At 36.3% G+C, this 24,462-nt stretch overlaps 1 protein-coding gene across 1 annotated transcript in view; it reads right to left on the reverse strand.

Moving 5' to 3' along the window:
* LOC110458557 (neural-cadherin-like) overlaps positions 1-16,484 on the reverse strand; it is a 60,957-nt gene extending 44,473 nt beyond the window's left edge. The window contains exons 1-5 of the mRNA XM_021510311.1: positions 14,943-16,484; positions 5,474-5,656; positions 4,869-5,100; positions 2,213-2,447; positions 628-736 (exon numbers count right to left, since the gene is read on the reverse strand). Coding sequence (XP_021365986.1) covers positions 628-736; positions 2,213-2,447; positions 4,869-5,100; positions 5,474-5,656; positions 14,943-16,047 — 1,864 coding nt within the window. The 5' untranslated portion in view covers positions 16,048-16,484. The remainder of the gene's footprint in view (positions 1-627; positions 737-2,212; positions 2,448-4,868; positions 5,101-5,473; positions 5,657-14,942) is intronic.
* Positions 16,485-24,462: the final 7,978 nt, after the last annotated feature.

Below are 24,462 nucleotides of genomic sequence, written 5' to 3' on the forward strand. Positions count from 1 at the left end.
TGGAGCCTTACTGTAATTGACCTTGTTACTATCAGCTGTCTGGAGCCTTACTGTAATTGACCTTGTTACTATCAGCTGTGTGGAGCCTTACTGTAATTGACCTTGTTATTAAGTTTGAAGGTCACTGATGAATAAATAATTGAGATATGGAGTGGACACAAAAATATCAGGGGGCATAATTCTAATAATGACAACAATTAATTGCAAAATTATGTTTTCCTGGTAGTTAAAATTATTATAAAGTTAACTGACAGCCATAGGAGATATAGAACAACTAATGGGTACATATGCTTAGGGTAACCAAATTGATGTCAATTTTATATTGCCAACTTGTACATATTTTACACTTTTTACAACTTTGTTTCTGCATTACTTATCAACTCCAATTTCTTTTTTTCTTTTTTTTTTTAAATATAACAAATTGTTAAATATTTTCAGTTTTCTGTTTACAGAGAATTAATTTAACATAAAACCTAACTATTCATTTGTGTATACTACTACAGAATAACGACAAATGAAATGTTCATTTCTCTTATTTAGCAAAACTTACAATCACCTCTTATTTTTATTTTTATTTTTTCCAACAGAAAGTTTTATCACAAAAGTTAAACCCCATTACATAATTACCTGTCATGGCTGTTTCTGCAACACCCAGTGTCTCTTTAACCTCTGCGAAAACCGGGGACAGATCAAACACAGGGCTGTACTCATTGACATCAGTGATATGGACCGTCAGCTGTGAGAGACATACATACAGGAACTTACATTGTCCATCTTATAGGAGGTATAGGAAGCAAGTCATAAATAGTTCATAAATCTTGATTTATCCGTTGGTTGATATTGCCACAGTTTTGACGATTATTTATGTTCAAGATAAATGCTATCCTATCATTCATGCCTACTGTACTGCTGATACTTTTTATGCTGTTACCTGGGATAAAAATATTGCCTGCACAAATTTTGGACATTTTTTTCCCCATTATTGCGTCAAGAAAGGATGGCTTTAACATTCAGTATTGCTCTGAAGAGCCACACATAAATTCTGATTCTCAAATAATTACTATAGACGTACTTATCTTAGAGGTAATTACATTTTTAGAATTAAAGTCAATTTTAGAGTTAATATCACTTGCTTCTTAAGACAATAAGTAAATATATTACAACTGACTTCCTGCTTGTTATAGACTTTGTAACCTCTAAATAATGAGGTCACTTGAATCCCACTGACGATGTGAGAGAGAACAAGTGTTCTGGTATTGGTATATCAGTATGTGAGAGATAACAAGTGTTCTGGTATTGGTATATCAGTATGTGAGAGAGAACAAGTGTTCTGGTATTGGTATATCAGTATGTGAGAGAGAACAAGTGTTCTGGTATTGGTATATCAGTATGTGAGAGAGAACAAGTGTTCTGGTATTGGTATATCAGTATGTGAGAGAGAACAAGTGTTCTGGTATTGGTATATCAGTATGTGAGAGAGAACAAGTGTTCTGGTATTGGTATATCAGTATGTGAGAGAGAACAAGTGTTCTGGTATTGGTATATCAGTATGTGAGAGAGAACAAGTGTTCTGGTATTGGTATATCAGTATGTGAGAGAGAACAAGTGTTCTGGTATTGGTATATCAGTATGTGAGAGAGAACAAGTGTTCTGGTATTGGTATATCAGTATGTGAGAGAGAACAAGTGTTCTGGTATTGGTATATCAGTATGTGAGAGAGAACAAGTGTTCTGGTATTGGTATATCAGTATGTGAGAGAGAACAAGTGTTCTGGTATTGGTATATCAGTATGTGAGAGAGAACAAGTGTTCTGGTATTGGTATATCAGTATGTGAGAGAGAACAAGTGTTCTGGTATTGGTATATCAGTATGTGAGAGAGAACAAGTGTTCTGGTATTGGTATATCAGTATGTGAGAGAGAACAAGTGTTCTGGTATTGGTATATCAGTATGTGAAAGAGAACAAGTGTTCTGGTATTGGTATATCAGTATGTGAGAGAGAACAAGTGTTCTGGTATTGGTATATCAGTATGTGAGAGAGAGAACAAGTGTTCTGGTATCGGTATATCAGTATGTGAGAGAGAGAACAAGTGTTCTGGTATTGGTATATCAGTATGTGAGAGAGAACAAGTGTTCTGGTATTGGTATATCTGTATGTTTAAGTTGTAATTTTTCTGTATCAAGATCAGACGCGGTACAGAAAGCTGACTTACATTTATTAAAGTGAAGAGATCCGACACACTATCCTTGGCCTTCAGGGACAGTTTGTACTGTGGTAACTTCTCATGGTCATATGTCGTTAGGGTCAACAGCTGTCCATCTTTGATACTGAACTGTGTACTAGGCCCCTGTGTCCTCGGATTGATAATGGAATAAGTTGTTGTTCCATTTTGAAAGTTGACAGTCTGAAGATTTACTTCATTTGAATCAGAGTTCTGTAGCTTGAAGCTGGAAATATGAAGGCAGTACATGAAGCATAGTGTAGATTTAGCAGATTGTACAAGGATACATTTCTTAAAATAATAATACAGCATTAACAGATATATTGTATAGAAATATTTTAACAGTATAAAGTTGTACATTGTGTAATACCTTTATACTGTATAGTATTAGTGGCGCTTGTAAATTGTATTATGCCTGTACATTGTATAGTTATAATTGTACATTGTATAGTTATAATTGTACATTGTTAAGTTATACTTGTACATGGTTTAGTTATACTTGTACATTGTATATATATACTTACACATTGTATAGTTATACTTGAACATTGTGTAGTTATACTTGTACGTTGTATAGTAATACTTGTACATTGTATAGTAATACTTGTACATTGTATAGTAATACTTGTACATTATATAGAAATACTTGTGCATTGTATAGTAATACTTGTATATTGTGTAGTTATACTTGTACATTGTATAGTAATACTTGTACATTATATATTTATACTTGTACATTGTGTAGTTATACTTGTCCATTATATAGTAATACTTGTACATTGTATAGTTATACTTGTACATTATATAGTTATACTCGTACATTGTATAGTTATACTTGTACATTGTATAGTTATACTTGTACATTGTGTAGTAATACTAGTACATTGTGTAGTTATACTTGTACATTGTATAGTAATACTTGTACATGGTATAGTTATACTTGTACATTGTGTAGTAATACTTGTACATTGTGTAGTTATACTTGTACATTATATAGTAATACTTGTACATTGTATAGTAATACTTGTATATTATATAGTAATACTTGTACATGGTATAGTTATACTTGTACATTGTGTAGTAATACTTGTACATTATATAGTTATACTTGTACATTGTATAGTAATACTTGTACATTATATAGTTATACTTGTACATTGTATAGTAATACTTGTACATTGTATAGTTATACTTGTACATTGTGTAGTAATACTTGTACATTGTATAGTTATACTTGTACATTGTATAGTAATACTTGTACATTATATAGTTATACTTGTATATTGTGTAGTAATACTTGTACATTGTATAGTTATACTTGTGCATTGTATAGTAATGCTTGTACATTGTATAGAAATACTTGTATATTGTGTAGTAATACTTGTACATTGTGTAGTTATACTTGTACATTGTATAGTAATACTTGTACATGGTATAGTTATACTTGTACATTGTGTAGTAATACTTGTACATTATATAGTTATACTTGTACATTGTATAGTTATACTTGTACATTGTATAGTAGTACTTGTATATTGTGTAGTAATACTTGTACATTGTATAGTTATACTTGTACATTGTATAGTTATACTTGTACATTGTATAGTTATACTTGTACATTATATAGTTATACTTGTACATTGTATAGTTATACTTGTACATTGTATAGTAATACTTGTACATTATATAGTAATACTTGTATATTGTGTAGTTATACTTGTACATTGTGTAGTTATACTTGTACATTGTGTAGTAATACTTGTACATTATATAGTAATACTTGTACATTATATAGTAATACTTGTACATTATATAGTAATACTTGTACATTATATAGTAATACTTGTACATTATATAGTAATACTTGTACATTATATAGTAATACTTGTACATTATATAGTAATACTTGTACATTATATAGTAATACTTGTACATTATATAGTAATACTTGTACATTATATAGTAATACTTGTACATTATATAGTAATACTTGTACATTATATAGTAATACTTGTACATTATATAGTAATACTTGTACATTATATAGTAATACTTGTACATTATATAGTAATACTTGTACATTATATAGTAATACTTGTACATTATATAGTTATACTTGTACATTGTGTAGTTATACTTGTACATTATATAGTTATACTTGTACATTGTGTAGTAATACTTGTACATTGTGTAGTAATACTTGTACATTATATAGTTAAACTTGTACATTATATAATAATACTTGAACATTGTGTAGTTATACTTGTACATTGTATAGTAATACTTGTACATTGCGTATTAATACTTGTATATTGTGTAGTTATACTTGTACATTGTGTAGTAATACTTGTACATTGTGTAGTAATACTTGTATATTATATAGTTATACTTGTGCATTGTGTAGTAATACTTGTACATTGTATAGTAATACTTGTGCATTGTGTAGTAATACTTGTATATTGTGTAGTTATACTTGTACATTGTATAGTAATACTTGTACATTGCGTATTAATACTTGTGCATTGTAAAATAATACTTGTACACCCTTAAGTTATATTATACATTAGATAGTTATACCAAGTACATAGCAATATAATCTACTTGGTGCATTGTAAATGCATTGTACAGTTTATGAAAAATCACTTACGTTTGTTCCAATTGAGCATTTTCAGGTACATCTGCAAAGTATTCGGGGAGATAAAACTGGGGGGCACGATAACTTGTGGTGATAGACACTTTTTCTCGAGTACTGGACTGCTCAGTGGCTGCGCTATTATCCTTGAGGTAAACAGTAATATCCTCGTCATAATTCTGTGTCAGACCAGCCTTGGTTTTGATCTCTCCCGTCAGCTCATCTATCTCAAATTTAGTACTTGTTCCTGCAAAGTGAATTCATAGACAAAGTGAGTGATGTGGCTATTTCTGAGTGTATGATAGGAAGGGTGGACATGTTTTAGCTTTATTATTATTTTCATTAGTTAATACGTATTATTAAATGTTACAGAATGTTTCACTGATAAATTAACTGTTTTTCTCACTAGCTACAATGCCTTAACAAATGAAAATATATTTACGTTTGTTCTACAGCCTTGTTCAACCAAAAAGATATCAAAAGCAAACATTTAGGTGACGTCTGCCTGTTTCCGATATATGTTTGCACAGACACTTTTATATTAGTTTTACAGAGAACTTAAATGATGGACTACCTAGTCCTGGTTTATAAATCACCTCCTGGTATTTGCATGTACTTACCTTCCATGTAAAAGCCCAGTACACTCCCCTGGTCCTGGTCCAGGCCGGTGACCGTGTAAAAAGTGGTCCCCACAGGAGCCCACGCATTTACCCTGGCAAGCATGGGTCTGGGAATGTTGGTGATCTTCGGGACTTCATCATTGACATCCATAACCTTTAGTGTTAACGTGTGTTCATAAGCCACTGAAATGTTAAAATGGTTTCAAGTATTTAGATCAGTTAAAGAGATATGGCCATTTTACGTACAAACCATCTCCCACACTTCTAAAGCAACCAAGACCCCTCTAAACATAGATATATAAACTAGAACCAGCCCCTAGTAAACCTGGGGGTTACCCTATCTTAACCTCGGGGTTACCCTAGTAAACCTGGGGGTTACCCTATCTTAACCGCTATACTTAGTTCAAGTTTTAAATCAACTTAGTGGTTAACTCCTCATACTTAACTCATTCACCACTGAAGACACATTTTAACTCTTCTAATTCAAAGGTTGGAATAGTGTATTATGAAATTTCAGGGGTGAATGAGTTAAACCCCTACCCCCTTCAAAGTTTACATAAACCTTTATCTTAAATACCAACTTACGCTGTGAATCTCCTATCACACCCTATCATATTTTAGCCCTTCTCCTGCCCATCTATTGTGTCAGCTACGTTGCCTAGGTTTCCCAAAAGTTCTTTACACAAATCGGAGAAATATTCCTATCATTTAATATCAAACGGTGCCGCTAGATTCAATACGATTTTTGAAGCCTGCTATCATTATCATTTATGGTCGGTTTAAGCAGGCTATGTAGATAAAACCAGTGTCGTATGCTTGTCTCAGTCCGTGTTATTGTAAAGTCATCATATTCACAACATTTTAAAACCAGGAATACTATACAAAACCGTTTATCTTGCGGCGGCAGAGGTAACGCCGACATCAAACAACAGAGTAATTATGTCTAGACTTCTGGTAACATAGGGTGCAAATAACAAATCCAGTCCGCACATCGGCCTCTTTTGAGACCATTTAATCATATATATAGTAGTACTAATATTATTCCCGGCCTCCTCTGCCCATATAAAAAAAAATCTCTCGACGTCATCGCAGCTCATATAGCCTAACCTAGAGTAAAGAACAAGCAGACTGGGATTTGAACACAGGACCTCCGATCGAACTCCAACCGGACGTCCTACCTAGCCGGCGATCGACTCTGTCCAGTTCTGGTAAACAACTAGAAATACTTAAACATTTGTGTTATTAAACATGGTGAAATACAAAACAATACTGCAACAAAAATGTATTTGCACGATCTATTAACAGTTAGCAACCTTAATTATTATTTAGTATGAGGAAGGTGATCATTAATAATGAATTTTATATCAGGTAGGTCGGACATGTCAGTACATATACGGTATTTGGCGCGCCGGTGGATGACATCCAATTTCCATGATTTATTGATGATTTACTTGTTTCCCACGTCGGTAGATTCGTCAAGCGAATTCGACCTCGGCGTTAGATTTATTTCACTAAATCACTGGAGTTTGAATTGATTACCTCCGCTGCCCTTTTAAAACTATACTGGGTAGCCTTGCTCAAGTCCGTATCGTTTCAAGCACCAGAAATACACGAATAGCACCAGATTATGTTTACACAAAGTACTACATATTTATTGCATCAACGATTATACTCTAACATTGCTGGACCCAATTTTTATAAGTAGCCCAATCTTATTTTAGTTACTTTTTTTTTAATCATGCCTTCATTTAGCGTGTTCTGTATAGAATTCACTTTGAGAAAATCTCACCAATAGTTCCGGACAATAGTCAACCACCACACAGCCGTACAACATCTAAACCTTGAGAAAGCTAAATATATCTCACCAATAGTTCCGGACAATAGTCAACCACCACACGGTCGTACAACATCGAAACCTTACTGATCATCCAGTGATTTTCAGGTTGAATTCGAGGCCTTATAAAGGCGCATTCCCCAATAACAGTTCTTCTTTATATCCCAAGCTCAATGCGAAAATTAGATTATTTCCCTAAATTCATGTGTTTTTTATGTGTGTGATATTTTCCCGTAGCACAAACCCCAGTGGAAAAGTGATTTCACTAGATAAGTTACCAGGGTAATAAACATCTCATTGAATAGAAATCAAATATAACAGTTTGTCTAAATAATACTTAAATATGATTTAGTTAGAATTGGGAAATTAAAGTTAACTCTCTGGGGTCAAACAGTAGATCGTGGAAATCGTTGTCGTTCATTATCATTTACACCAAATACATCAGACTATCATTATATTTAGTGTACCTTTGATTAAGAGAAAAGTAAAACAAAAATGCAACTCTCTTTACAATGTCTTTGTGTTCCTTTGAGTATCTCTAGCAATTTCAATACCTTATTCACGTTATCTTTCTACGACACACTTTTTAAGACTATGAGTTATATTTCCCTCTGATTACCCTGTTATAAACTTCCATAAGCAAATTTTACTGCTCTTATTCGGAGACTTTTAAAGCTGTTAAATATTCACCGGGCGATTTCGTACTTAATCCTACAATTTATACATGTATGTTTCCCAACCTTCGAATTTATACCCATGTGTATAATCAGAAAAAAACTTACAAGCGCGATCATTTTTTAAACGTTTCTTGTGGATCTTCCGGTTCAACAGACTCATTGAGGCTATATATGCGACAGAGCGATGTCCTGAGCCAGGGGCATCGTTTATCTGCTATAGGCAGGCAGGTGTCAGAATTTAAACAGTCGCCACGTTGCCTGGTTTTGTCCACTTTATACAATTTATAGCTTTACAGTCGTACCATACGATAATTTGAAATATGACTCCTAAAACTTTTTCGCACGTACAGGTACCAAATCTTATAGACAAGTGAAGTGTTTTAGTTCACTCTCTCACTGAGTATGCCCACGGGTGGAAATATTATACATAATTCAATATCCGTATTTTTCTTTATATGACACAAGAATGATTTAAACGGAAATGTATATATAATTCAATATCCGTATTTTTCTTTATATGACACAAGAATGATTTAAATGGAAATGTATATATAATTCAATATCTGTACTTTTTTCCTCGCGACAAAAGAATAGTCTAAATTGGAAAGAGTACAAAAACTCAAATCTGTATTTTTCTTCCTGACAAGCGAATAGTCTAAACTACTAATCGATACGGGTGTAAAAGATCTCCAGGCGGAATGTCCGGAATGTCGAGCGGGGTAAACAAAATGACGTCACTTCTTGATAAGCGATAACAAACCACAAAAGATGTGAGGTAAGCCAGCAGTAAGCGGTTACTTATCTGTTCAGTTTTGTAAGATCAAAAAAACTAAACCCAAACAAGACCGACCCGACAAACGTGCTGATTGTGGCGCAGAGTAAATATTTAACAGACACAATCGATCATTAAAGCAGGTAGATAGTGACATTATTTAAAATCATTAATATGTTGTAAAGAGAACAAAATAAAATTTGAAAAAAAGTTGTATACATGTCGCACACTTCAGTCATTTCCCTCGGAAACATCATAGGTGATGTCAAATACAATCTGATATTCAGTACTACAGGGACAATAAAGACACCTGCTACAACAGTCTAAGCTAGGAGACCCGTAACGTATCTTACTATAATACAAATACAGTTCTTTCAGCCTTAGAAACTTAACACGGTCCCACAGAATGTGAGGAAACGACAAGAAATGCGCTGTAATCCTTCCGGTGCTCACGATCGGCAGTGAATGTATTCAATTATATTCATGGAGTGGTGGTTATATAGTTGTCACAGGTCGTTAAGTTACTAATCTGCCAACAATAAATTGCAGTTACATATTAAGTCCGAGTTATAATTCAAAATAAGTCACATTGACTTGTATTACAGGCCCTAGTTACATAACTTTCGGTACATTGAGCTGTCGTTACAAAACTAGTTATTTTATGTTGTAATTACAGGTCCGTCTACATTGAGTTGTAATTACAGGTCCGGCTACATTGTGTTGTAATTACAGGTCCGTCTACATTGAGTTGTAATTACAGGTCCGGCTACATTGTGTTGTAATATTAGGTCCGGCTACATTGAGTTGTAGTAACTAATCCGGCTACATTGAGTTGTAATTATAGGTCCGGCTACATTGAGTTGTAATTATAATTACAGGTTCGGCTACATTGTGTTGCAATTACAGGTCCAGCTACATTGAGTTATAATTCTAATTACAGGTCCGGCTACATTGTGTTGTAATTATAGGTCCGGCTACATTGAGTTGTAGTAACTAATCCGGCTACATTGAGTTGTAGTTATTAATCCGGTTACATTGAGCTGTAGTTACAAAACTCGTAAAATGGTGTTGCAATTACAGGTCTAGCTTCATTGAGTTGTAGTTACAAATGTCGTTACATTGTGAGTTACATTGTGTTGTAACTACAGGTCCAGCTATGTTGAGCTATAGTAACAGAACTCGTTACTTTGTGTTGTAATTACAGGTCCGGTTACATTGAGCTGTAGTTACAGAACTAGTTACGTTGTTTTGTAATTACAGGTCCGGCTACATTGAGCTGTAGTTTCATAAATAGTTACTTTGTGTTGTAATTACAGGTCCGGCTACATTGAGCTGTAGTTACAGAACTAGTTACGTTGTTTTGTAATTACAGGTCCGGCTACATTGAGCTGTAGTTACATAAATAGCTACTTTGTGTTGTAATTACAGGTCCGGCCTCATGGAGCTGTAGTTACATAAATAACTACTTTGTGTTGTAATTACAGGTCCGGTCTCATGGAGCTGTAGTTACATAAATAGTTACTTTGTGTTGTAATTACAGGTCCGGCCTCATGGAGCTGTAGTTACAGAACTTTCGGTACATTGTGTTGTAGTTTCAGGTGAGGTTGTATTGAGATGTAGTTACAAACGTCTAATTGTAGCTACAAGTATGTGGTTACATTTCTGATTACACTGGGGTGTAGTTACATATCTCTGGCTACCTATATATGGTATTAGATGATTGTCTACATTCTAGTGTGTACCTGTTAGATATATACATGGTAGATGTTCAACCCGTACGGCAAGTAATAAACAGCACTGACCGGAAAATTATAAAGGAATGCATTACAGTACGAAATTGGCCGCCGTGTATTTGTCGGAAGCTCTGTGTTTGTTCATGAGAATTGTCGACAATGATCACCTTCATAGTCTTTGACATGCCAGAACTATACAAATCCTACTATGTGTTTTGTAAGTCAATTATCCGATGTTTTGGTCTGGTATTTGTAGTAACAATTCTATGGTAAGTCCTCCGCCGATTTGATGTCTGTAATTATTAAAGCCAATTATATAAATAGTTATAAGTACTAAACTAACTGGTAGGGGTTTACGTTAATTAAATACAAACATTTTAGACGTGAAGTATGCTACTTTATATAGAAGATGAAGCAAAATTCATCTCCTATTTATATGTTGCGATTTCTTTAGATTTGGTTTTCTATTTTTTTCAGTTTAAAAAATACCAAAACTGCTATTAAATTAAATATGGTGTCTGTTTATAGTTACAGTGTGTTATTTGTGTAGTGTTTCTTTGTGTAGTGTTTCTGTGTGTTGTGTTTATTTGTGAAGTGTTTATTTGTGAAGTGTTTATTTGTGAAGTGTTTATTTGCAGTTCGATTCGTATCAGCTAATCCTCTTTGGTGCATAATGCAATGAAATTGAACAGAATGCATCTCAAAGTCGTTCGCTAATACGTTTAGAAATATATATGTCACTCTAATTTTTTGTTCCAGTCTGCCCCCAAAACACGTTAAACTTGGCAATTTTGAAAACATCTGAATAACATTTTACTCACACTTTATTTATTGTTTCTGACCGTTAGGGAAGTTTTTATAACCTGTACAGGTTGACCTTGAATGGTACCGTTGACCTTCACGGTTTAATTATAAGACACCTGTCGATCCGTTATCGTGTCAACAGATGGGAGATTGAACCGTATGCCGGTATGACCACCTCATAAATCGGCCATTATAACACATGGCCAGGGGTACATTCCATTCTTTTATTACACACAGATCGAGCACAACAAAGCACAGAAAATGTACGCATAAGTGTTCATGAAATGTTGGTATAACTGCAATATAACGTACATTTGTATGTTGGAACGACGTGATGCGGTATCAATCAAAGTAATATATTTACTCTACATATGTAATAACTTTAATCATTTACACGGTAGTATTTAACGGTATCAATCGCACCTAATTCTGACGTCATACAGCAAAAAACATTGTGTCGTCATATATTTTGAGATAAGTATGACTACGGTTACCGAATAAAACAACAAATTTAATAGCATGACGTAAATTATCAATAAGATCCCGATTACCGTGCAAAACCAAATGACGTCGTGTCGTCATATATTTTTAGATTAGAACGACCCCAGTTTTACTGTATTATACCACTAAATGTGACGTCATTTGATCATATGACGTCATTCGTTTTAGATCAGAATGACGCTGGTTAACTTTTTACATGACAATATGAGGAGGAAACAGTTTTTCAGCACGGTAACGCATAGAAAATGGTCAACATTTATCGTGTATTTAAGTGGCAAAGTAATTGTCTTAATAATTGTTAAGTTTTATATGTAATAAACCACCGTTTCAGAGAGAGAAACTGATCGGTCTACAATTAGTAAGAGGATACTTCGTGTTTTTGCAGTACGAATCAGGTTGTGTAGCTGATTGTTATGATAAATAGACTAAACAACATCGTCATTGTTTATACGGACTGTCTGCTAATGGAATGAAAACACCTATTGTGTAACTTATTGATATTTTAACAGTCAGAGTGTATATCGTACGACCACAGGGACCTGAGAATTTGTTACAACTATATATGGACCTAAACTAAGGTGTTCAGAGTAATTTTAATTGTTTTAGGGATTTAGATCGACTTTCGGTAAAAATGACACCCCCAATATGATCATATATACGAGCTTGTATATATTATTATTGGGGGCGTATATATGATCATTGGGGAGTCATTTTTACCGAAAGTTGATTTAAACCCCTAAAACATGTAAAACTACTCTGAACACCTTAGTTTAGGTCCGAATATAGCTGTAACAAATTCTCAGGTTCCTGTGGTACACTGTCGTTGTGTATTGTGTGCAACCAGGGCCCGTATTCATGAAACCGTTCTCATGCTGAAGCATGGATTCCGTGCTCAAACAAACTTTCTTGTTACTCGCTTAGATTATGTCAAACGATCGAAAAGTCATATGTAAACAAAGAAAACGTTATTTGGCTTTAATTTATACGTCTCTTCAAAAATCTTTACAAATCATTGACGAAATAAGACTTATTTATTAAGTTATAATAAGAACAAGAATTTTGAGCCCAAAATCCAAGCTTGACCATGAAAAGCTTCACGAATACGGGCCCAGGATCCCGTCAAGTACACCGTTCATCATCTAACTTATCCCAACGACCTGGACTCCCATCAACTACCCCTCCCCTCCACCCCACCCCTACCAAACGCTATACTACCGCCTAATCCCAGAATTCCCGTCCCTAGGGACAGCATACCTCCTCCCCTCACCCTTGGTCCCAGGCTCCCTCCCCATATCACCATTGTAGCATCTGCCATTACATACAGGTGTATGCTGTAAGCCTTTGGTGGTATTATTTCTACCGTGTAAACAGATAGATGATCATCAATATTAGATGCTATAGGTTCCCGTGTTACTGGCATGTGTCCTATCATATGCCTGGTTATAGCGTAAGTTTCGATGTAGTTTGTTTAACTTTGATGTACAGATTGTAGTTATTTTAAACAAATACTAAAAACGAACCAAAAATAAATCATCAGCTGATGATGTCTTATATCTAATGGTTATCTGTATAATTTACATGTACCTGTGTATGTTACTTTAACGTACCTGTGAAGGTCACTTTAACGTACCTGTGTATGTTACCTAGTATACCTGTGTATGTTACCTTAACGTACCTGTGTATGTTACTTTAACGTACCTGTGTATGTTACCTACACGAACCTGTGTATGTTACCTACACGAACCTGTGTATGTTACCTACAGGAACCTGTGTATGTTACCTACACGAACCTGTGTATGTCACTTTAACGTACCTGTGTATGTTACTTTAACGTACCTGTGTATGTTACCTTAACGTACCTGTGTATGTTACTTTAACGTACCTGTGTATGTTACCTACACGAACCTGTGTATGTTACCTACACGAACCTGTGTATGTTACCTACACGAACCTGTGTATGTTACCTACACGAACCTGTGTATGTTACCTACACGAACCTGTGTATGTTACCTACACGAACCTGTGTATGTTACCTACACGAACCTGTGTATGTTACCTACACGAACCTGTGTATGTTACCTACACGAACCTGTGTATGTTACCTACACGAACCTGTGTATGTTACCTACACGAACCTGTGTATGTTACCTACACGAACCTGTGTATGTTACCTACACGAACCTGTGTATGTTACCTACACGAACCTGTGTATGTTACCTACACGAACCTGTGTATGTTACCTACACGAACCTGTGTATGTTACCTACACGAACCTGTGTATGTTACCTACACGAACCTGTGTATGTTACCTACACGAACCTGTGTATGTTACCTACACGAACCTGTGTATGTTACCTACACGAACCTGTGTATGTTACCTACACGAACCTGTGTATGTTACCTACACGAACCTGTGTATGTTACCTACACGAACCTGTGTATGTTACCTACACGAACCTGTGTATGTTACCTACACGAACCTGTGTATGTTACCTACACGAACCTGTGTATGTTACCTACACGTACCTGTGTATGTTACCTACATGTACCTGTGTATTTTACCTTAACGTGCCTGTGTATGTTACCTTAACGTACCTGTGTATGTTACCTACAATTACCTGTGTATGCTACTTTAACGTTCCTGTGTATGTTACTTTAACGTACCTGTGTATGTTACTTTAACGTACCTGTGTATGTTACCTTCATGTACCTGTGTATGCTACCTTAACGTACCTGTGTATGTTACCTTAACGTACCTGTGTATGTTACATTAACGTACCTGTGTATGTTACCTTAACGTACCTGTGTATGTTACCTTAACGTACCTGTGTATGTTACCTAGTATACCTGTGTATGTTACCTATTATACCTGTGTATGTTACCTAGTATACCTGTGTATGTTACCTATATATGCCTGTTTTTGTTACCTATAATACCAATAAGTGATACCCTCTTCACGTGTAGGTTTATATTATCCGTAAGTAATGTCGATAGTGGTTTGACTTACATTAGCATTGGTCTCATAGAACACGAACAATTAAAGTTCATTTACTTCATCTTACTGACGAAGGAAATGATCAGAATGTACTTTCAGCAGTAATAACAGTTATAAGTATAGTATAGGAACCACAAGTGGTACCTGGATTACCTGTAGCTCCGTTTCCGGTTTTCTCGTTCACCTCCACCAGGACCGATTTTGCGCCGTTATCGTAATCCAATACTTGACCTGCCTTGAGAAACACTTGACCATTTGTGTTCACTGTCACCATATCCGGTACCGCCTGTTTAAGTTCGAATGTGGTTCCGGTACCTTGTCGACTGAAGTCGTACAAATTTCCAGTGGTGCCTTCGTCGACGCTTTTTGTGACAGCGGTGGTTTTTACCTGTCGCCTGTTCCGGTGGTGGAAGTTTGTCCGTCTTGCGGTCTGTTCATCGGTCATTGTCTTGTGCTGGTCAAAGGTGACAGTTAAATCATGGGATGGTGTCCGAACGTCATGGTGACTATTAATATGTACTGATGGCTCTCGCGTGCAGGTGATGTCCGGTTTGACGGGTGACATTATGTTGTGTCCGTTAAGAATATCTACACGGATGTTGGTAAACAAGACGCGGCCGTCCGAACTGTCCATCTTACATATCAGATGGTAAACCCGGGAGGATGGCACGTCAGAGCTAGATACATGTAATCGCAGGTTTCCAGATGTGCCTTTTCGAATTACAAATAAGTCTGTTGCTTCCGTATTTCCCACCAGCGTATATATGGGGGACAGTGTATGGAAAGCCCCGAGTAGATGTTCAATGTCCCTACCCCGTACATGGGAGGATCTGGCCAAGTCTACAAAACCTCGGATTTCATTTGTCTCCTTTGGAAAATTGATAAAATGTGAGGGAGGTTTGACGGCGATAAACAGTCTCGAAATTTTGGGAATGTTTGTTTTTCGTGGACATTCCGTCCTAGATGTTAATCTAGTCACTTGGACGGTCAACAGCTGATTTTCATAACTACTTAAAGTTTGTTTTAAAACCAATTCACCAGTTCCTGTTACAGAAAACAGTTGGATTTCATTTTCAGGGACGTCTAGCATTATGCCCCTCCCAGTACAGCCCAGTTTTGTTACGTAGAAACCGCTCGGTACATTGCTGGGGACTTCAATATGTACTTCAATGGCTGATACTCCAATAAACGGAAAAAGAAGAACGACAATACCAACCTTAAGTAATCTACACAAAGTTACCTGTATGGCGGTCGCCATCTTGGAATTCTTTAAAGGTGAACCAATCAAATTTTAAAAAATTGTATACAGACTCACACCATTAACCTCCAGGTATATAATCCACACAACGAAAACTTAAATAAAACACAGAATCTACATTTTCATAATTAGATCCATCGAAACACAAACGGAATAGAAGGACACGGTTGTCTATGCCATGACGAGTCCACGCCTATACAGTTTGATACCAGTGTTGTTGACTAAAGGCCTTATGGCGGAAATGTGTGCTGTATTGATATATCCCAGGTATGCACTACAGCGCGTCGCCGCTCAGGTGTTAGAAGTCAGCCCCAGTGCTCAAACGCTCGATGACTAATCACTCGATCATATAAATATAATTTTACCTTTTCCTTATACCTAATCCGGGTATTACGGTTTGCAAGTTTAAACTTCCGATCCGGCGCACACTAGCGGTATGACAGTCGCTCATACATGTATATGTGTATTATTAAAGGTGTGTAAGGGTAGCGGACATATTCTATTTATAGAAATGCCATGAATGCTAATAAAGCCTTAGGACGCATGCCCTAACTAACAAATCGATCCGGGTAAACCGTCTCCAAAAGTTTTGATGACTAATTCATGTGAATCAAAGGAAGGAGCGTACCTGTAGTTTTAACCTGTGGTAAATATACCTGATGGGCATGTTACCTGTGTGCGTGTACAAAATGTATAGGTAGCGTTGATGTGATTGTTTATAAAGTCTTATCGAAACATCCGCTAGTTGAAGTTTACTTGATAATCCCGAGGACAGCTAGGGACACCACAGACACTACACTCGTGTGCCTGACTAGTGGGCGTGTAACGGTCCGCTGACAACGTATACACACATCCAAATTATTATAGACTTAGTAATAAAACGATGACGAAGGTAATCAACGGTACAGTATTATACATAGTTTACTACCGGGATCGTTAATCAGCTACAAAGATAGTTTTATTACATTACCAATTTACCATTACAGTGTAACAATACAAATTAAACGTTTGTTACAATGTAACAATACAAATTAAACATTTGTTACCTTGCTACAATACAATGTAAACGTTTGTTACAATGTAACAATACAAATCAAACATTTGTTACATTGTTACAATACAATGTTAACATTTGTTACAATGTGACACTACAATGTAAACGTTTGTTACAATGTAACACTACAATGTAAACGTTTGTTACAATGTAACAATACAAATTGAACGTTTGCTACAATGTAACAATACAATGAACGTTTTGTAACCTGTAACAATACAATGTAAACGTATTGTTACATATTTTGTCACACCAAGGAAAAGCCCAAACGTTCGCTAGACGTAAATAATACAAACTAACGCTCGGACCTCTGACACAGTAACAATACAAACTAACGCTCGGACCTCTGACACAGTAACAATATGAACTACCGTTTGTTACACTTAATCAATACAAACTGACGTTCAGACCTGTGACACAGTAACAATATGAACTACCGCTTGTTACACTGTAACAATACAAACTAACGCTCGGACCTGTGACACAGTGACAATATGAACTACCGTTTGTTACACTGTAACAATACAAACTGACGTTCAGACATGTGACACAGTAACAATATTAACTACCGTTTGTTACACTGTAACAAAACAAACTGATGTTCGGACCTGTGACACAGTAACAATATGAACTACCGTTTGTTACACTTAAACAATACAAACTGACGTTCAGACCTGTGACACAGTAACAATATTAACTACCGTTTGTTACACTGTAACAATACAAACTGATGTTCGGACCTGTGACACAGTAACAATATGAACTACCGTTTGTTACACTGTAACAATACAAACTGTCGTTCAGACCTGTGACACAAGAACAATATGAACTACCGTTTGTTACACTTAAACAATACAAACTGACATTCGGACCTGTGACACAGTAACAATATGAACTACCGTTTGTTACCCTGTAACAATACAAACTGACGTTCGGACCTGTGACACAGTAACAATATGAACTACCGCTTGTTACACTGTAACAATACAAACTGATGTTCGGACCTGTGACACAGTAACAATATGAACTACCGTTTGTTACACTTAAACAATACAAAACGTCAGTTACAATGTAGCAACATATGCAAATGTTTGTTACGCCACGGAAAAAATAAAAGTTTGTTACACTGTAGGAATACCATATCATTATTTGTTACAATATCGATTCAATATAAACTTTGTTACAATGTAACAATACAATGAACGTTTGTTACTACGTAACATTACAATGAACGTCTGTTACAATGTTACATTACAATGAACGTCTGTTACAATGAACGTCTGTTACTACGTAACATTACAATGAACGTCTGTTACAATGTTACATTACAATGAACGTCTGTTACGATGTTACAATACAGACTTAGTGTTTATTACATTATTTTTATACATTATACAAAGTTTAATGCTTATAACATTACAAAATACAAACTCGTCTTACAATGTATTAATAAAACCTACAGTATGGTTATGGTAGACTGTAAATATTATGTAACACCTTGTCTCCGTTAAGTGTCAGACATTCTCGAACGCCAGATAATACCAGGTGAGCACAGGTAAAGAGCTGGGTTATCAATGCTTGAGTTGTATAATAAAGAACATATCTTACATACCTAGCTGTCAGTATGTTTAGCGAGTGAGTAATGCTACAGGATATGTATTTTTTATTCGGTGTGACTACCTTATAACGTATATAAATTTAACGTTGTCTTTTCTCCTCAGCGCGTCTACAATATTTCTTTCAAAACGTGTACGACTTCAAAGTCTCCACACCTTTACACCCATACGTACACGGGATTACTCAATATGTTACGTCACATTGCCAACGATCAGGTCAAACTGCACGTAATTCTCTGATCGGGGCGCCTCCCTATTGATGAACATAGATAGTGAGTTTCAGTCTGATAATATTGATACTACAAATACCAGGTGTTCATTCGTTTTCCTCGTTGTTTTAAGTCTATATGCTTGTTAGTCAGTGTTAGTTACCAACTTATTTGTTTTAACTTAGTAATATGCTGTCGTGAAATATTGATTCATAATTCGGATTGTTAGTACTACATTTATTCATAGATTTAGTAATATGTAATCGCTGTGTTTGAACTAATATATAGGATGATATATTCGCATTAAGTTGCAAATTATTGAAATAATACTAGCTACCAGTCATTAATATTTGCGTTAATTTTCAATTAAAGGTATAACATTTCTACATACTATTGCATTATTATTTATTATACATATATGTATATATAGTAATAACGAGCTATTTCCATCAGTCCACGTGTTCTTATAATTACATTAAATAAATGTTTTTGTGCCATAACGACGTATACTTATTACAGGTGTATAACGACGTATACTTATTACAGGTGTATAACGACGTATACTTATCACATGTGTATAACGACGTGAACTTATTACAGGTGTATACCGACGTGTACTTATTACATGTGTATAACGACGTATACTTATTACATGTGTATAACGACGTGTACTTATTACAGGTGTATAACGACGTATACCTATTACAGGTGTATAACGACGTATACTTATTACAGGTGTATAACGACGTATACTTATTACAGGTGTATAACGACGTATACTTATTACAGGTGTATAACGACGTATACTTATTACAGGTGTATAACGACGTATACTTATTACAGGTGTATAACGACGTATACTTATTACAGGTGTATAACGACGTATACTTATTACAGGTGTATAACGACGTATACTTATTACAGGTGTATAACGACGTATACTTATTACAGGTGTATAACGACGTATACTTATTACAGGTGTATAACGACGTATACTTATTACAGGTGTATAACGACGTATACTTATTACAGGTGTATAACGACGTATACTTATTACAGGTGTATAACGACGTATACTTATTACAGGTGTATAACGACGTATACTTATTACAGGTGTATAACGACGTATACTTATTACAGGTGTATAACGACGTATACTTATTACAGGTGTATAACGACGTATACTTATTACAGGTGTATAACGACGTATACTTATTACAGGTGTATAACGACGTATACTTATTACAGGTGTATAACGACGTATACTTATTACAGGTGTATAACGACGTATACTTATTACAGGTGTATAACGACGTATACTTATTACAGGTGTATAACGACGTATGCTTATTACAGGTGTATAACGACGTATACTTATTACAGGTGTATAATGACGTTTACTTATCACAGTTGTATATGACATTATATGAAAAAGTAGTTGTAATATTGATGCTCCAGAGGATTTTGGACATTGTTTATAAAATAACAAACTATAATTTAATCATACAATTAACAACATAAAATAAAATACAAAAAGCGTTACGATTACTATTTTCAGTATCAAAGAAATTATAACCCACCCGCAAACAACAAACAAATGTAAAAAGGATAAAAATGGGGGGGGGGGGGCACTTCGTTCGGGCATCAAGAATGGCCAGGTGCCGCTAGTTAACTAACTTAGGATTGTACATGATACATTACAAAAAGAAGTGGATGTTTAATAATGCTTTGAAATGCAGCATTATTGTAATATACCAGTGCGGAATGTGATTTACATCCGGTCCCTCGAATCTGTGCGTCACTTCATCACTTAAACATTATAAGGTACTGTACAATTAGTATCCGCTAATTTATTTGTCTCTGTGATATGACATTTGGCATGCAATTTATTGCAAGTATTTGTGATTAAACTCTTTTAAGCAAGGAATGAATAATTTACAAGTCTTTGTTAAGCTACCTGGCTTGATAAGACGTATACCTGAAAGGTCTCTATACATTTTGTAGTACAAAACCAATACAGACATCAACCGGAAATAATGTGTGTGTTTGTGCTGCTGACCTCACAGGTCAGAACAGGGGCCCTGTCGTGTGCTGACTCACCTGTAAATTACCTTTGATTAATTACAAAACAAGCACATGTCTACTGTATGAGATAAGCACAATCTTATCTAGTACCGCGGTTGTCTGCGCAGGTGCGTGGATTTGATTTGAAATGTCCGTTGATACAATTGTTAGTCTGCTACTGAGATATTTTGGTATATAAATTAAAACTGCACCTTCACAGGTTAACATTGGCTAAACTTTGGCTCATATTCCAAACAATGTTTCTCAATGATATTAACCAGAGACGTATAAACCCATATATATATAGTATATACATTTGTACGTCTCTCTGTTACTTAAACGTGACAACTGCTAAAATATCTTCGAAAATGTTTAACGTTTACATTTCTATCGCCAATGAACTTTGTCCCGAATCCATCATTGGTAAGGAATAACAATTCTATCATGACGTTCACAATCGATCACAGTTGACTGTTGATAAACTAAGTCGATGACAAACACAGCATGGGACGAGTTGTTTCCCTTACATCAGAATCTTTCGAAACTTTTAGTCCTAACAAGAGCGATAACTCTTACTACGTCGATGAACGTTTTTTTTTCAAATAAAGATTGAAAATCATAAGAAAGGAGCACAGTGATGTTTTCCCGTTAGTCAATATTATTAATGTATATAGAATTTAAAAATAGTTATGAGGGAAGAAGGAGAAACTCATCAGTACCTAATACTCTCGACTAGTGTAAGGACAGATACTGTGACTAGTGTGGTGACACAGGTACTGTGACTAGTGTGAGGACAGGTACTGTGACAAGTGTGAGGACAGGGACTGTGACTAGTGTGAGGACATGTCCTGTGTCTAGTTTGAGGACAGGTACTGTGACTAGGGTGAGGACAGGTACTGTGACTAGTGGGAGGACAGGTACTGTGACTAGTCTGAGGACAGGTACTGTGACTAGGGTGAGGACAGGTACTGTGACTCGTGTGAGGACAGGTACTGTGAGTAGTGTGAGGACAGGTACTGTGCCTAGTGTGAGGACAGGTACTGTGAATAGTGTGAGGACAGGTACTGTGAATAGTGTGAGGACAGGTACTGTGACCAGTGTGAGGACAGGTACTGTGACTAGGGTGAGGACAGGTACTGTGACTGGTGTGAGGACAGGTACTGTGACTAGTGTGAGGACAGGTACTGTGACTAGTGTGAGGTACTGTGACTAGTTGGAGGACAGTTAGTGACTAGTGTGAAAGTTGTAACTAATTCTCCACATGTCGATCCCACCAGAAGAAGAAACACGGAAAGACAATCAAATAAAGAGGGTAAAAATGAAGCATCCACATTCTTATAACAAAGAGGACTGGGAGCTCAACACGTGACCCTAATTTTAGAGGCTCTGTATCGTGCTGGAAGTTTGACTGGTTGTGCTGCAGCTGTGCTGAAGGGGTAAGAGGAGCTTACAAAGAGAGATCTCTACAGTGTGCTGCCAGAGGGAACGACGACACTATTTCTGACACAGTTCTTTAGGAGGATGTCGTAAGGCTTACCTAAAGATGGCAATCAAATCTACTGACATACAGGGTTCACCCTGGACCTAAACAATCAAATCTACTGACATACAGGGTTCACCCTGGACCTAAACAATCAAATCTACTGACATACAGGGTTCACCCTGGACCTAAACAATCAAATCTACTGACATACAGGGTTCACCCTGGACCTAAACAATCAAATCTACTGACATACAGGGTTCACCCTGGACCTAAACAATCAAATCTACTGACATACAGGGTTCACCCTGGACCTAAACAATCAAATCTACTGACATACAGGGTTCACCCTGGACCTAAACAATCAAATCTACTGACATACAGGGTTCACCCTGGACCTAAACAATCAAATCTACTGACATACAGGGTTCACCCTGGACCTAAACAATCAAATCTACTGACATACAGGGTTCACCCTGGACCTAAACAATCAAATCTACTGACATACAGGGTTCACCCTGGACCTAAACAATCAAATCTACTGACATACAGGGTTCACCCTGGACCTAAACAATCAAATCTACTGACATACAGGGTTCACCCTGGACCTAAACAATCAAATCTACTGACATACAGGGTTCACCCTGGACCTAAACAATCAAATCTACTGACATACAGGGTTCACCCTGGACCTAAACAATCAAATCTACTGACATACAGGGTTCACCCTGGACCTAAACAATCAAATCTACTGACATACAGGGTTCACCCTGGACCTAAACAATCAAATCTACTGACATACAGGGTTCACCCTGGACCTAAACAATCAAATCTACTGACATACAGGGTTCACCCTGGACCTAAACAATCAAATCTACTGACATACAGGGTTCACCCTGGACCTAAACAATCAAATCTACTGACATACAGGGTTCACCCTGGACCTAAACAATCAAATCTACTGACATACAGGGTTCACCCTGGACCTAAACAATCAAATCTACTGACATACAGGGTTCACCCTGGACCTAAACAATCAAATCTACTGACATACAGGGTTCACCCTGGACCTAAACAATCAAATCTACTGACATACAGGGTTCACCCTGGACCTAAACAATCAAATCTACTGACATACAGGGTTCACCCTGGACCTAAACAATCAAATCTACTGACATACAGGGTTCACCCTGGACCTAAACAATCAAATCTACTGACATACAGGGTTCACCCTGGACCTAAACAATCAGTAGACAAAAAGGAAGCTATGTGTGATTTTCAGTAGACTTTTGATTTAAACAGTGGCCATACTTTCTCGGCCGCCAACCGTTATGGATGGACCCTCCATTAAAAGCACACACCATTCCAGTCTGATAACGAAAATACAGTGTATATGTCACATGAGTCCAAACGATAGGGATAATTTTGAAACGCTCCGTTTAGCAGACGAACAAAGAGGGAGAAAAATTTCGAAGATAGGCCTATATAAGAATTACCAAAAGTGTAAGACCGTGACAATCCTGACTCTCACAGCTGCGGGAGTGCCGTCTCGATGTGATTTTAGGAAGATGAATCAATTAACAAGCCTTTTTCATGCATTGGGGACACATTAGATGGTTTTTCTTGAGCAGAGTGATTTAGTTCACTTGACCTCAAGTCTGGATTTTGACAAGAATGATTTGCTAAGGTAGCAAAGGAAACGACAGCGGTCTCTATTTGCAGTTATCTACGATATTATCCTGGCATGGCCTTTGGTCTTAGTAAAAGTCTAAGTACAATTGAGCGCCTTTATATCGAAACGATATAACTTGAGTTAACTTGGAAGCCGTGCTTCGTGTATCTAGACAAAGTCCTCTACAGTTTGGGGAAGGCAGATTTAAACTTGAGTGCTTACTTACTTACTTACTTACTTACTCAGCCTTTTGTTCTGGTAGTGCGAACTTTCGTTTTCTTTACCCTTTTGTGTCATAAGTGATTCTATGTGAATGTACT

The sequence above is a fragment of the Mizuhopecten yessoensis genome, unplaced genomic scaffold (assembly GCF_002113885.1).
Source record: "Mizuhopecten yessoensis strain PY_sf001 unplaced genomic scaffold, ASM211388v2 scaffold9651, whole genome shotgun sequence".
Classification (NCBI taxonomy): Eukaryota; Metazoa; Mollusca; class Bivalvia; order Pectinida; family Pectinidae; genus Mizuhopecten; species Mizuhopecten yessoensis.